The 15,603-nt window shown below is 47.3% G+C and overlaps 1 protein-coding gene across 3 annotated transcripts in view; it reads left to right on the forward strand.

Annotated features, from left to right (window-relative positions):
* LOC119953246 (ras-related protein Rab-37-like) overlaps window positions 1–15,603 on the forward strand; it is a 506,036-nt gene that overhangs the window by 159,062 nt on the left and 331,371 nt on the right. For all 3 annotated transcript variants that reach the window (XM_038777293.1, XM_038777289.1, XM_038777292.1), the window contains exon 2: window positions 10,129–10,239. In XM_038777293.1, the coding sequence (XP_038633221.1) occupies window positions 10,129–10,239 (111 nt within the window). The remainder of the gene's footprint in view (window positions 1–10,128; window positions 10,240–15,603) is intronic.

Here is a 15,603-nt window from a genome sequence, read left to right on the forward strand (position 1 = left end):
AGAACGTTGCCGGAGGCACCCTAGAGGAGATGCACACCTCCATTTTAGATGCCATAGGGTATAATCGAGGGACTTAATAAGTGCCGGCAGAAAAGATCCGAACACCCCACAGCATTCGCAGGAAGGCTGTGGATTCATTTCAACGCAGTTTTCGGCGATTTAAATAGAGCGCATTTGAACCGGGAAAATATGGCTAAATGGACGCGCACCATAATCTCACACGCGACAGAGGCAGGACAGAGCGCTTGCAACAGTTATGACCCCTCAGAAGAGGCCCATAATGAGAAATGGGTCCTGAAAAGGTTGTCCCGCGCTTGGGAGCAATCAATTCAGGGAAAGAGTAAGGTTAAATCCCCAGAGGAGGCTCAGGCTGCAGCAGATATTCAGGCAGTGAGAGAGCACCAGAAACCCGCATGGGTAAATGAAGGGAAGAGCAGCCCGCAGCAGAAAGGACAGGAATGCTATAACTGTGGACAGTTAGGGCATTGGGCAAAGGAATGCAATGCACCCCAGCGATCTCAGAGAGGCCAGCAGACAGGCACTCTGAACCGCAGTAAGGCAAAACCCATCCACAATATAGCAGTACAGTCAGGACCCACCAATGTGGACGAGACGAACTGACGGTGTTCGGGCTCCCCCACTTGGGTCTGTGACACACTATGGGATCCATCAGGGAGACCCGTAGTCACAGCGAGAGTAAAAGGGAAGCCCATAGAGTTACTTTGGGACACAGGAGGGTCCCGCACCACCATTAACTCTACGACCACGGCACACGCAGACACGTGGCCGACCACATCCACCATTACACTTAGCGGGTTCACAGGACACTCGCAGCAGGGACACATTACGGCACCCGTAGCAATCCAGCTAGGGAACATTTCCACAAGACACCCCGTAGTTTTAGTAAATCTTCCCCGGACAGCAGAACACATCCTGGGGATAGATTTTATGAACGCTCATAGCTTGTCATTCGACCCAGTGAACCAGTGTGTCTGGCGAATGGCTAGATCAGACAGAGCACCCGCCACCCTCACAGTAGGAGACTACGCTAATCGGATTAGCGCAGTGGGAGAGTACTCATTTGACCTGACTACACTCCACACCGACAGACAAATAAAAGCCCTACTGAACAAACACAGGACAGCATTTGCCAGTCACCGTCATGACTGTGGCAGAATGACTGGACCAGTTCACGTTACCGGACAGGACCCCCGACCACAGAAACAGTATAGATTTCCCCTGGAAGCAGAGGTGGAAATAGAAAAGGTGATAGGAAGCTTATTGGAGCAAGGTGTGCTCAGAACGGTAGCCTCGACCAATAATGCCCCTATTTGGCCAGTGAGGAAGCCCGATGGATCATGGCGTCTGACCATCGATTATCGGGAACTCAACAAAGTAACCCCCGCAGTAGCCCCAACGGTAGCTACTAGTCCCGAGACCATGCTCAAGCAGGGACTCAACTCCAAATACTTCACGGTATTGGACATCAGTAACGGATTCTGGTCAATACCATTGGCAAAAGCGTGCCAGTACAAATTTGCCTTCACCTTCAAATCACAGCAGTATACGTGGACATGCCTCCCACAAGGATTCCACAATTCCCCCTCCATTTTCCACCGACAGCTGGCAAGTGGTTTAGAGAAATTCTCCCGCCCCGAATGTCTGGTACAGTATGTAGACGACCTACTACTGCAGACAGACACAAAGGCAGAGCACATTACGCTTCTGGCCGAACTCCTGGAACTTTTAACCGAGATTGGATGTAAAGTTAACCCAAGAAAGGCCCAGATTTTGGAAAATAAAGTGATGTATTTGGGAACAGTCATCACACACGGCAAACGCGAGATCGAATTCAAAAGAATTGATTCGATTGTCAAATTGCCCCTTCCCCAAAATGTTTCGGCCCTCCGGTCGTTTTTAGGACTGATTGGCTATTGTCGGAACCACATCGACGGATTCGCGACAAAAGCCGCCCCACTCTCAGACCTCCTTAAGAAAGGAGCCCCCTGGGAATGGCTTCCGCAGCATACAGAGGCTGTGGAAGAGTTAAAAAGAGCCCTTAGTGCAGCACCCGCGCTGCTAGTCCCAGACCAACTTTCCCCCTATGCAATAGAGGTAGCGAGCACCGATCTGACCCTCTCGGCCGTGTTGCTTCAGGAACGGCACAAGCAGCTAAGACCAGTGGCTTATGCCTCCCGACTGTTAGACCCGGTAGAACAAGGATTCTCTGCCTGTGAGAGGCACCTCCTTGCTGTCTTCTGGGCAGTACAATACTTCTCATACATTACCGGACTCAACCCCATTACTATTCTGACCGAACACACACCCACACAGCTACTCCTAGACGGTCGACTGAAGGACGGTTCAGTTAGCCAGATTAGGGCAGCTAGATGGACACTACTTTTACAGTAAAACGGACCCGCACACACACATATTTAGCAGACAACCTCCAATACCCCGGACAGCCCCATGACTGTGAAATTGTAGCTCCCCTGCATAACACAGGACCCTTTATCGCAAAAACACCCCCCAGGAAGCTAGGGAACCCAACCCAAAGCACCCCACACACAGACACGTGTGGACCCCTGAGGATTTACGTGGACGGTTCATCCACAGTTTTAAATGGTGCGCGTATCACAGGATGCGGCATCTATGTCGAGGACGCGCAGGGTCGCGCTCTCGAAGAAATCGCACTAAAACTACCAGGTCACTTAGGCGCGCAGGCAGCAGAGCTCGCGGCCATAGCTTATATAGTGGACCACCCCGATTCTTTCCCCAGCCCAGCAGACATATATTCAGACAGCTTATATGTCTGTAACAGTTTAACCGATTTTCTGCCCCTGTGGAGGACACGAGGTTTTGTCTCCGCAGACGGGAAACCCCTTCCATCAGCCCCTCTACTCCAGCATATTTTAGAAAAAGCGAAGGACAGGACCTTCAGAATAATAAAGGTAAGAAGTCACCATAGGTCATCACCCCCTGGGAATGTAAAAGCCGACGCATTGGCTAAGGCAGGTTCCAGGCGAGGACACTTATGGACCCCCCCAGCTAGCGCACCAGCTAGCGCCCCTGTGAGCGCAGTCCAAATCTCACAGACAGATATTAAAGATCTTGTAGCAGCACAGAAGCAGGATGAGGATCTCAGGGAGGTTTTCAAAGGCAACTTTGTGCCAGAGTACGAGAGATTTAAACACGCACTGACCACACATGAGGGTGTGATCATAAAGGAACAACTTTATGTGGTCCCGCAGCAGGACAGGAATGCAATGATTGCTTTATTTCATGATAACCACGGGCACCAGGGAATTGATGCAACCACAAGGCACCTCAGGCAGCTCTGTTGGTGGCCTAATCTCAGGACTGATGTAACGCATTATATTGAGAATTGCCTTATTTGTGCTCAGAATAACCCGGAGAGGTATTCTAAAAAAGCACAACTTCGGCATACTCGACCAGTTAACGGCCCCTGGACAAACCTCCAGATCGATTTTATAGGACCATTGCCCCCTTGTAGGAATGGATATAAATACGTTCTGGTGGTCATCGACACCTTCACCAAATGGGTAGAGGCATTCCCCTCTAGAACAAATACAGCTAAGACAGCTGCAAAGATCCTGACCCACCACATCTTCACGAGATGGGGTTTACCCCGAAGTATTGATTCGGACCAGGGATCTCACTTCACAGGACGGGTCATGAAGAACGTCCTGACAATATTCGGCATAAAACAAAATTTCCACATTGCGTATCATCCACAGTCCAGCGGGATTGTGGAGCGCATGAATCGGACCCTAAAAACTACCCTTAGGAAAATGGTACAGGAGAACAATTCGACATGGGATTCAGTGCTCCCATTTGCACTCATGTTCATAAGGAACACTGTTTCCACTTCCACAGGATACACACCACACACACTCATGACCGGACGCCCTATGAAAGGTACAGAATTCCTTTTAGGACTGGACATGACCAGCCCCGAAGTGACGGCCCTCACACACGAAAAGACGGTTAAAGACTTGGTTGAGACTGTGAGGTCTGCACAGATTGCAGCCGCAGTTCAGCTAGGAAAACGCCGTCAACAACGCACAGCTTGTTTTAATAAGACCGTACACCCCACAGAATTCCAGGTTGGGCAACAGGTAATGTTATCTGTTTACAACCCTAGCAGTTTTTTGGCTCCAAAATATTCCGGCCCATACTCAATTTCGGATAAAATTAGCCCCTCAGTTTACAGGATAAAATATCCTAATGGGAAGACCGCGTGGTTCCATATCAACCAGTTAAAGGCATATGGAACACAGGCTAACCATGCTCACCATGTCCTGCTAGACGCAGCAGAACACTTCACCCCACCCACCAGAGACACCTTTCCACCATCCCCCTCACAGACCAGTTCATCATCGGACTCGCCCACGACTCCGCCCACAGACCACGACAGACCACGCCCCAAAACGCCCACAAGCTGCCACAGCAGAGACAGCAGGACAGACACTGACTCTGAGGACAGCGACAGCACACAGCCATACAGCCCACACTGCACCAACTACGACCCCGACTCCAGTGACCCCATGGAAGTCACTTACCTTAAAAACCCAGAACCACCACCCGACCCCGACTACCCCGACAACACACTTGACACAACACTATGGCACAGGGACAATTCATACAGACTTGTCCGCAACGATGAAAGTGACCCCCGGTAACACAATTCAAAAATATCATGCCTGATCCACACAAGGGTGTGGGATCCGGGATAGCAGGACGACACGGTGTCTGAATCCCGATACGGCAACCCCTTTGTGACCCTGTTCACAGAGACAGAGGAAAAGTGAGGTGTCCAGATGATGTAAAATAGGAATCGTTTGAGGGAAACGATGTCCTTTCTGATGGAACCTGCACGTATGTTTGTCTATCGTTTTATGTTTGTTTGTCTTTCAGGAATGTAAATGGTTCAGCTGGAGGATGGACATCTTCTTTTCAGCTGAAAAGATTGTGACCACCTCACATACACGTTAGCTTGTCCGCCGATACCTTTGAGAACTTCGGTTCCAAAAAACCAGTTTGATTGGAGATCTTTTCAAAGTTGTAAGGCTTGTGACCGCCTTACACACACAATAGTTTGTCCGCAGATATCTCTGAGAACTTCAGTTCAGTCCTCAGTGGGAGCATCTTGGCTCCCTTGTTTTTAGGTGCCCCTCTATTCGGTGAATAGAGGCTGCAAGTCACGGTTAACACATTCGTACCCGTTTTAATCCAGGTTACTCAGGCAGTGGACAAACGGCACTGAGGACCCGCCCTGTCTGAGAACCAACCTTGGTCAGCCAAGCTCGGGTATGGCACAGCACGCCCTACCCGGGGATCCCATCCAACTCGTACCCGTAGCGGCCCATACGCAACCCATTCGACCTTTCATTTCCAAGTTGTTTTCATTTTTCGTTAGGCAGCCCTTAGGCCGCCATCCCACATGCTATTTACATCCGGGAACATTCGGATGGTAAACTAGCAAAGCCTGCGAGACGGCTCGCAGGAGAAGGATTGTTAGGTGTATTCTGGTCTTCAAATTCGCTTTTGAAAAAAAAATGAGGGGAGTCACAGGGTGTGACTTGGCCAGTCATTTTTAAAGGGTCAATTGGAATTTAAAAGACAGATGCACTAACAGGTAAAGATCTTAAACTGTGTATTGACAGATACTGTGCTTGATCCCATAGCTTTCGAAGGACGAGACAGGGATCGAAGCAAGGATTGTCCATACAGGAGGAAGAAAGAAGGAAGAACAAGTTGAAGATGATGGAAGCTCACCTATTGCTTTTAAATGTTATATTTGTATGTGTGGAAGCAAGACACGTTTCCCCCACAACCCCCACAGTAAATGTTTCCCTTACAGCAACTCCCCAGTGCTCAGCTCTGATCAGTGAGGTTCAGACCTGGTGCACAAAATTTATGACATGGTACTCCATGTCATACGTAATCAAATCACTACTGGTGATTGCGATCCTCATTATACTGGTACAGACCCTCAGGTTGAGGAAGTGGAAGAGGAGAGCCTCCCGTTCCTGCCCCTCAACCGTCTATGGAGTTCAATCTCCCATCTTCGGATTTCACCAAGCCCCTCAGCCCCTCACTGATTAAAGCACTCTATAAATAAAGTTCAACCCTGTATTATATTGTCCTATACTCGACTGCCGAGTTAGGAAGTGTGATGTTGTGGTGTGAATGGTTAAGGTTTTAGAGTGTGATAAAATGTTTAAGTTAAGGTTAAGGATAATTGTGATAGGTAGAGGTTCCCGTTTGTGGTAATGCATGTCCCCTTTGACATAGCGCCAAGTAGAGATGTCAGTTAAAAAAAATTTTCCTCCCATAGTTTAAGATAGAGTAGCCCAGGAACTGGCAAGAGGTCAGGGAACACAAAGAAGGCAACCCAGATGCACTCAAGGCAACGTACATAGGTGATCCTTCACAATATTTTGATTGTGAGGATCACAAGGAGGGAATGTAGCCACTGTAGCCACCTAAAATGGACGCTGAGCTGCAAAGTAAGCCAAGCGCTAAGACTGCAGGGAAAAAGGCAGTTTAGCCAAAACAGCAGTCTGCAAAGAGAGCATTTTGCATTCTGCAAGTAGCAGAAACCAGTTTGGGCTCAGGTGAGAAGACCTTAGTTAGGTGCAAATGGCAAAACGCTTTGCATACTAATGAGGCAATCAGACCTGAACACCCACACAATAGAAACATTTGACTCTGAATGGACACATTCGAACCAAGGCCCAGACATCGAGGCACCAGAAACCTCCAAACAAAAGGGCATAAGAAACGCCCCCCCCCCCCCCCCCCCCCCCCCCCCATCACGGAGACCCCCTCGCATTGGGGAATTCAAACAGTATCGATGAGGAATTGACCCAATAGATACCTACAGGTAAAGCCCGCCCAGAAAGAGGGAAGGACATTGGGGACCCCTATAAATATAGACCCCCACACATAGTCCTGTCTGTTGTTTCGTGCTCCGGCTTTGACCAAGACCTCCAACTCGCATCCTGACTCCAGCCGTTGAGCACCAGCCGCCGAACCGTAAGTGCCAGTACGACGCTCGCTACGCGAACCAAGCCCGCTAGACCCCCAGTGACCAGCACGCTTTCTGAAGGTTGCAGCCCAAGACCGGGACGAAGGCCTCGCTCCCTGACCTTGCCTGTTCCTGTGTAGTTAAGTATTCTGTTTGCTTAGTCTAGTCATAGCTTAGTCCCTTAGTGTGTGCATGCGTATTTATTATAATTGTATAATAAATATTGATCGTTTGGAACTTACTAATCGGTGTATCGTTTTATTACTTTGAACTTGACCTTGGAATATATGTGAGTTGTCTATATGGCAACTGGCGACTCCTGAGCTGAAAAATACATAAGACAGAGCCTAGTGGTGTTAAGCACATGGCCTTTAACACAGGCAAGTTAATACACCCCAATAAACGCGTTTTACACTCATAGCAAAACGTGCAACATCCTCATCACTATCCTCAAACTGTACGTTTCCCTTTCCATCCGCCAATTTTAACTGACTCATGTTTCATGATGTGGAGATGCCGGCGTTGGACTGGGTTGAGCACAGTAAGATGTCTTGCAACACCAGGTTAAAGTCCGACAGGTTTGTTTCAAATCACTAGCTTTCGGAGCACTGCTCCTTCCTCAGGTGAATGAAGAGGTAGGTTCCAGAAACATATATATGAGGCAAAGTCAAAGATGCAAGACGATGCTTTGAATGCTAGCAATTGCAGGTAATTTACTTTACAGATCCAGAGAGAGGGGTAATCCCAGGTTAAAGAAGTGTGAATTGTCTCAAGCCAGGACAGTTGGTAGGATTTTGCAAGCCCAGGCCAGATGGTGGGGGGGGGGAATGCAAGGTCCCGGTTGAGGCCGTACTCATGTGTGCAGAACTTGGCTATAAGTTTCTGTTCCACGATTCTGTATTGTTGCGCGTCCTGAAGGCCGCCTTGGAGAATGCTTACCCGGAGATCAGAGGCTGAATGCCCTTGACTGCTGAAGTGTTCCCCAGCTGGAAGGGAACATTCCTGCCTGGCGATTGTCGCGCAATGTCTGTTCATCCGTTGTCGCAACGTCTGCATGGTCCCGCCAATTTACCATGCTTCAGGGCATCCTTTCCTGCAGCGAATGAGGTAGACAATGTTGGCTGAGTCGCACAAGTATGTACCGCGTACATTTTGGTGGTGGTGCCGAAATTGAGCCCTCTGCTGAGGACTTCGATTTCGACTGGTTGGAGGGTGTAGTCTGACAAGTTGACAATAGATTTCCCTGTATTGTTTTCTACTGTGGTACCGGGGGAGGCTTGGTTGCTGCTGGTGGTGATGCTGAGTTTCTCAAGCTTCCTGTTCTTTGTGCGTGTATAGGTGGCGTAGTATCATTGTCTCATCTGTTTGGCGGTGTTCAGCAGCTGGTATGCTGTGTCCTGAGCGCAATTTGAGAATATGGACTCTATCTTGGTTTCCAGATTGTGGCGTCCTCTGTAGAGCTGGCGTACGAGGTGGTAGAGGAGTGTGAGAGAGATGCGACGGCAGAGTGCTCAGCGTAGTCTGTGTTGTAGGTCGACGTAAGTGGGTTTGTGATCTGTAACCCTTTCGGGATCTTGTCTGCTTTCTTGAATCTTTGTAGAAACTTAACGTCAGTGTCTATATGTGCGATCTTCTTGGAGATCCTCTCCACTTTGAGCTGGCAGTTTGCGGTGTTGATGGTAGCCATGATGTGGAAATACCGGTGTTGGACTGGGGTGAGCACAAGAAGAAGTCTTACAACACCAGGTTAAAGTCCAACAGGTTTGTTTCAAATCACTAGCTTTCAGAGCACTGCTCCTTGCTCAGGTGAAGGAAGAAGTAGGTTAGGAAATAGGAAGAGGTATAAAAAGTTATCAAGCAGTCTGGAAACAGCTTTTAAAATGAAGATAGAGACACGTCTTTCAAACAGTGCGGTTCAAAACCCAGTCTAAACTCAAAGCAACAGTAAATCCCAGAGCCATAGCTCAGTTCCACCCACACAATGACTTCACTGAAGCCATGTAATAAGACAAAATCATTTCTTTAAGGGACACTCCCATGACAAGATGTTGTCCCTTTTAGCTGTAAAGCTATCTCTTTGTTGCTAATGTGCATAATTCTGTGTTCGAATTAAAGTTTGTTATAGCACAAAAGCTGTCTGCAGGTCAGTTTTATCACTCCTGTGGAGCAGTAACATTTCCTCACAGTTTCACCAAATGCAAATAGTTGGGTTCTAATCTGGGATCGTAACCAAAACTGAGGTTCTAGTCCGACCCATAACAGTACAGAGATATGGGGACGGTATAGGAAGGTGGATTTAAGGCATAAAATTCGCCATGATCTGATTGAATCGCAAGACAGGGTCAAAGGATCAAATGACCTATTCATACTCCCATTTCTTATTTCCTTATATTCTTATTCTTTTCCCTCAAAAACAGCGACATTCCTAAGCTGGCATCCCAAGACCACCTACCGATCATTGCCAGGTCCAGAAACACATCCAACTGCACCTAGATCCAGTACACCCAGAGATTCCTACTATACCAATGTTTCATAGATGCCTCCTACCATTCACTCATATTGCAATACCCCAGTATCTTTCTCTTCACCTTAGAACATAAAACAGTACAGCACAGAACAGGCCCTTCGGCCCTTGATGTTGTGCCGAGCAATGATCACCCCACTTAAACCCACGTAACCCGTATACCCGTAACCCAACAATCCCCCCATTAACCTTACACTACGGGCAATTTAGCATGGCCAATCCACCTAACCCGCACATCTTTGGACTGTGGGAGGAAACCGGAGCACCCGGAGGAAACCCACGCACACACGGGGAGGACGTGCAGACTCCACACAGACAGTGACCCGGCCAGGAATCGAACCTGGGACCCTGGAGCTGTGAAGCATTGATGCTAACCACCATGCTACCGTGAGGCCCTAAAACCTTGAACCCCAAAAGTTTATTAACATGTCCCTCAACCAGCCTCCCCATACTGGACTGCTGCATGCTTCTGGATCATTAAGTATCAGGCATAGAGGGTGGATCAGTAAATGCTACCACTGACCCACCTAATTATTTTCTTTCTCCACAGACTATCCTGGTGGGTGACAGTGGAGTTGGAAAGACATCACTATTAGTGCAGTTTGACCAAGGCAAGTTCATCCCGGGGTCATTCTCTGCGACTGTTGGAATTGGATTCACAGTAAGTTCCTGGTTTTCAGTTCATTGTTCCTGACATGGGTTATAGCTGTTTTTTGTTTATATCCAGTATAGCCAAGGACAAGAAACCGTGTGAAGAAAACAGTTAATAATGCGCAGACCCCATTATATTCAGCTAACATGATGATAGTCGATGGTTTGATGGTGCTGTTGACATGAAAAGGTGATTGAGTGACTGATTGAGTGCCAGAAAAACAGCAGCTAGACTTCATTGTTGGTTACGTTTAATTCTTCAGATTAGAAGTCTACCAAAGATTATTTCATATATATGCTACAGTGCATATCAATGTCCCTTGCAATGCTGGCAACTATTGTTCATCCCTGGCTTCCCTTCAGAAAATGGTGGTGGGTTGTCTTCTTGAGCCGCTGCATTAAATATGGTGAAGATGGCTCCATGGTGCAAGGGAGGGAGCTCCAGGCTTTTGTTCCTGTGATGAAGAAGTGATGTGTGTTCATTTCAGAAGGTGTGGGTCTTGGAGAGAAATTTACCGCTGATGATGTTTTCATACATTTGCTATCTGTGATGAATGTAGAAATTGTTATTTTGAAAAATATTTTAATTCAAATTTTCAACATTTTAATATCTTTACAACAAATAAACCCCCCCCCCCCCACCCCACACCCCCCATGAACTACGCACCCCACCCCTCGATGGCAACCAGATCTCCAAAGTATAAGATAAGCAAACCCCATCTCTTGCGAAACCCCTCATCTGCCTCTCATTTTCACCAAATTCATGAACCCAATTGGATCCCGCAGCCACACCAAGGCACGGGGGGGCGGAATCTGACCACCCCAACAGGACCCGTCTGTGAGCGATCAACAAGGAAAAGGCACACGTCTGCTCTTTTGGCATGTCTGACATCCCAAATATGGCCTCTCGGGCACCCAGCTCCAAATCCATGTGTAAGATCTCTGACATAGTGCTGAAAAATGACCCCCAAAATTTCTCTGACTTCAGGCAAGACCAGAACGTATGGACCTGATTGGTTGGGCCCCTCCCACACCGCTCACAGGCGTTCTCCTCCCCCTGAAACAACCGGCTCATTCATGCCTTCGTTAAGTGTGCCCTGTGCACCACCTTTAATTGAATTAACCCCAGCCTCGCGCATGAGGTTGAGGCATCGACTCTTCATCACACTTTGCACCATAATCCTTCCTCCAACACCATCCCCAACACTTCCTCCCACTTGACCTTTATGCCATTCATGGACACCTTACCATATAATTGATAGTGCAGAAGGAGGCCATTCGGCCCATTGAGTCTGCACTTGCCCTTGGAAAGATCACCCTACTTAAGCCCACTCCTCCACCCTGTCCCCGTAACCCAGTAACCCCACCTAACCTTTTGGACACGAAGGGGCAATTTAGCATGGTCAATCCACCTAACCTGCACATTTTTGTGGGAGGAAACAGGAGGACCCGGAAGACACCCACACAGACACATGGAGAAAATGCAAAATCTACACAGTCACCCGAGGCCGGAATTAAACCAAGGACCCTGGAGCTGTGAAGCAGCAGTGCTAACCACCGTGCCACCGTTCCACCATCCCTCCTCCATGATCCTACCTTAAATCACTGAAACAACACACCCCCCAGCCTCCCCCCACTGACAGCGCCTCCTCCTGCCACGAGGAGCACAGTGCCATCGGAATATTCGGGAAGATCTTTGTTGTGAAGTTCTGGAGCTTTGCGCACGGTGAAGTTGAGACATCCTGAGTGAGTGAGACAGCGCTAGTGAGGTTGAAACTTGGTAATTTGGAGTAGTGAGGTAATCTAATTCTCCAGTTTTTCAGTTAAAAGTTCAGTGTGTAGCTTAATGTCTGACGAAAGCTGTCCCCACCCCTAATTGCTGAGTGGCAGTACTGTCAGTCGCCTGAAGCCTGATTCGTGGCAAAAGATGTGAATTGTATTGAATTGCATTCTTCTTCTGCTTGAAGCTTAAGTAATGTGAGTCATTTTAGTTTAGCTGAGTTCCATATAAAAGACACAAAGTGCACACTCAGTAAGCTTTGCATACGGTGAAGTTGAGACATCCTGAGTGAGTGAGACATTTAAAGTGAGGTTGAAACTTGTTAATTTGGAGCAGTGAGGTAATTCGATGCAGAGTGGGAGGAGGTGCTTTTTCCCTGTCATTTTGTTTTCTTTTTTCTGGCAGGGAGAGATTCAGAGTGAATCTTGGGGAAGTAAATGATACAAATACCTTTTCACATTGTGGGGGGAAAAACTGAAGTGAAATCACAATAAAGCTGTGACCTGATTGGCTGAGAGGAAATCTGTTAACTTTGAAAAAAAATAACATTGAAAAAAAAACGAATTAAAACTTATCAATAAATTAGGTAGAGAAGTAACGAAGCCTGAGGGCAGAGATTAGTATTTAGCATTTAATTTTACAGTAAAAATCTGACATCAGGGCCATACAGTTATTTGTAACTCAATCTAACAATAATTCAAGTATTTATTTTAAATTAACTAACTAGTGCTTAAATGTCAATCAGCGGGGTGCAGTACTCCAATTGTGAGATGTGGCAGATCTGGTCGACTATATCTGCAGCAAATGTAACCAATGGCAGCTCCTCACAGACCGTGTGGTTCGGTTGGACCAGCAGTTGGATGCACTTAGGAGCATGCAGGTGACGGAAAGCATCATAGATAGGAGTTATAGAGACATGGCCACACCCAAGGTGCAGGCAGAGTGACCATTAGAAAGGGCAGGCAGTCAGCACAGGAATCCTCTGTGGCTGTCCCCCTCTCTAACAGGTATACCATGTAAATACTGTTGAGGGGGATGGCCTATCGAAGAAAACAACAGCTACTTGAACAGTGGCACTAAAACTGGCTCTGTCGCTCAGCAGGGGAGGGCAAAGTGCAGGAGAGTGATAGTTATAGGGGACTCTATAGTAAGGGGCACAGATATGCACATCTGTGGATGTGAAAGAGACTCCAGGATTGCATGATCCCCCCCTGGTGTCAGGGTCAAGAATGTCTCTGAACAAATACAGGACATCCTGAAGGGGGAGGGTGAACAGCCAGAGGTCGTAGTACACATAGGTACTAACGACATATGTAGGAAGAGTGATGAAGTGATTAATAACCTGTCCACACCAAAGAGTTGAGTCAAGTCTATTTATTGGGAAAAGCTTTTGGGAGATGAGCGGGCACTCCCGCAGTGCTCACAGTCACCTTCTCAATTTCACAGCAACAGTTAGCCTTCTTTATACATGTTCCTCATTAGCTTGAAGGGGTTACATACATGACCAATTAGGTCCCCCGAGCAACAATTAGCTTCCAATCACATTCCTCTGAAAACATTAGATAGCTGATGTCCACAACTCCTTGTTTTCAGTTACAAGAATAAAGAACAAAGAACATAGAACAATACAGCGCAGTACAGGCCCTTCGGCCCTCGATGTTGCACCGACATGGAAAAAACTAAAGGCCTTCTAACCTACACTATGCCCTTATCATCCATATGCTTATCCAATAAACTTTTAAATGCCCTCAATGTTGGCGAGTTCACTACTGTTGCAGGAAGGGCATTCCACGGCCTCACCACTCTTTGCGTAAAAAACCCACCTCTGACCTCTGTCCTATATCTATTACCCCTCAATTTAAGGCTATGTCCCCTCGTGCTAGCCACCTCCATCCGCGGGAGAAGGCTCTCGCTGTCCACCCTATCTAACCCTCTGATCATTTTGTATGCCTCTATTAAGTCACCTCTTAACCTTCTTCTCTCTAACGAAAACAACCTCAAGTCCATCAGCCTTTCCTCATAAGATTTTCCCTCCATACCAGGCAACATCCTGGTAAATCTCCTCTGCACCCGTTCCAAAGCTTCCACGTCCTTCCTATAATGAGGCGACCAGAACTGTATGCAATACTCCAAATGCGGCCGTACTAGAGTTTTGTACAACTGCAACATGACCTCATGGCTCCGGAACTCAATCCCTCTACCAATAAAGGCCAACACACCATAGGCCTTCTTCACAACCCTATCAACCTGGGTGGCAACTTTCAGGGATCTATGTACATGGACACCGAGATCCCTCTGCTCATCCACACTACCAAGAATTTTACCATTAGCCAAATATTCCGCATTCCTGTTATTCTTTCCAAAGTGAATCACCTCACACTTCTCCACATTAAACTCCATTTGCCACCTCTCAGCCCAGCTCTGCAGCTTATCTATGTCCCTCTGTAACCTGCAACATCCTTCCGCACTGTCTACAACTCCACCGACTTTAATGTCGTCTGCAAATTTACTCACCCATCCTTCTGCGCCCTCCTCTAGGTCATTTATAAAAATGACAAACAGCAACGGCCCCAGAACAGATCCTTGTGGTACGCCACTCGTAACTGAACTCCATTCTGAATATTTCCCATCAACTACCACTCTCTGTCTTCTTTCAACTAGCCAATTTCTGATCCACATCTCTAAATCACCCTCAATCCCCAGCCTCCGTATTTTCTGCAATAGCCGACCGTGGGGAACCTTATCAAACGCTTTACTGAAATCCATATACACCACATCAACTGCTCTACCCTCGTCTACCTGTTCAGTCACCTTCTCAAAGAACTCGATAAGGTTTGTGAGGCATGACCTACCCTTCACAAAACCATGCTGACTACCCCTAATCATATTATTCCTATCTAGATGATTATAAATCGTAGCTTTTATAATCCTCTCCAAGACTTTACCCACCACAGACGTTAGGCTCACCGGCCTATAGTTACCGGGGTTATCTCTACTCCCCTTCTTGAACAAAGGGACCACATTTGCTATCCTCCAGTCCTCTGGCACTATTCCTGTAGCCAATGATGACCTAAAAATCAAAGCCAAAGGCTCAGCAATCTCTTCCCTGGCTTCCCAGAGAATCCTAGGATAAATCCCGTCAGGCCCCGGGGACTTATCTATTTTCACCTTGTCCAGAATTGCCAACACTTCTTCCCTACGCACCTCAATGCCATCTATTCTAATAACCTGGGTCTCAGCATTCTCCTCCACAATATTAGAACTTTGCAGAATGTTCCAATCACATTATTGCAAGTTGCACCAGATCTTTGCAGAATCCCAATTACATTATTGCAAGCATAATTAAAACAGAGAGACCCTTAATTTTAACTTCTCCATGTACAATTTTGACCTTAACAGTCCCTCCTTTTGGTCAAGGATTGTGTCAACAATTCTTCAGACCAATAATATCCCTGTTTCTGTCTTGTTACAAATCCGGATCTTGGTCAGGCAGACACCTTCCCGTCGCCGTTTTAAACATCCCCGGGCATATAACCTGTTTCGGTGTTTAGTCTTAAATTACTTATATAAACACATCATCATATCTGACACCCC

This window comes from Scyliorhinus canicula, chromosome 18 (genome assembly GCF_902713615.1).
Source record: "Scyliorhinus canicula chromosome 18, sScyCan1.1, whole genome shotgun sequence".
In the NCBI taxonomy this organism is placed as follows: Eukaryota; Metazoa; Chordata; class Chondrichthyes; order Carcharhiniformes; family Scyliorhinidae; genus Scyliorhinus; species Scyliorhinus canicula.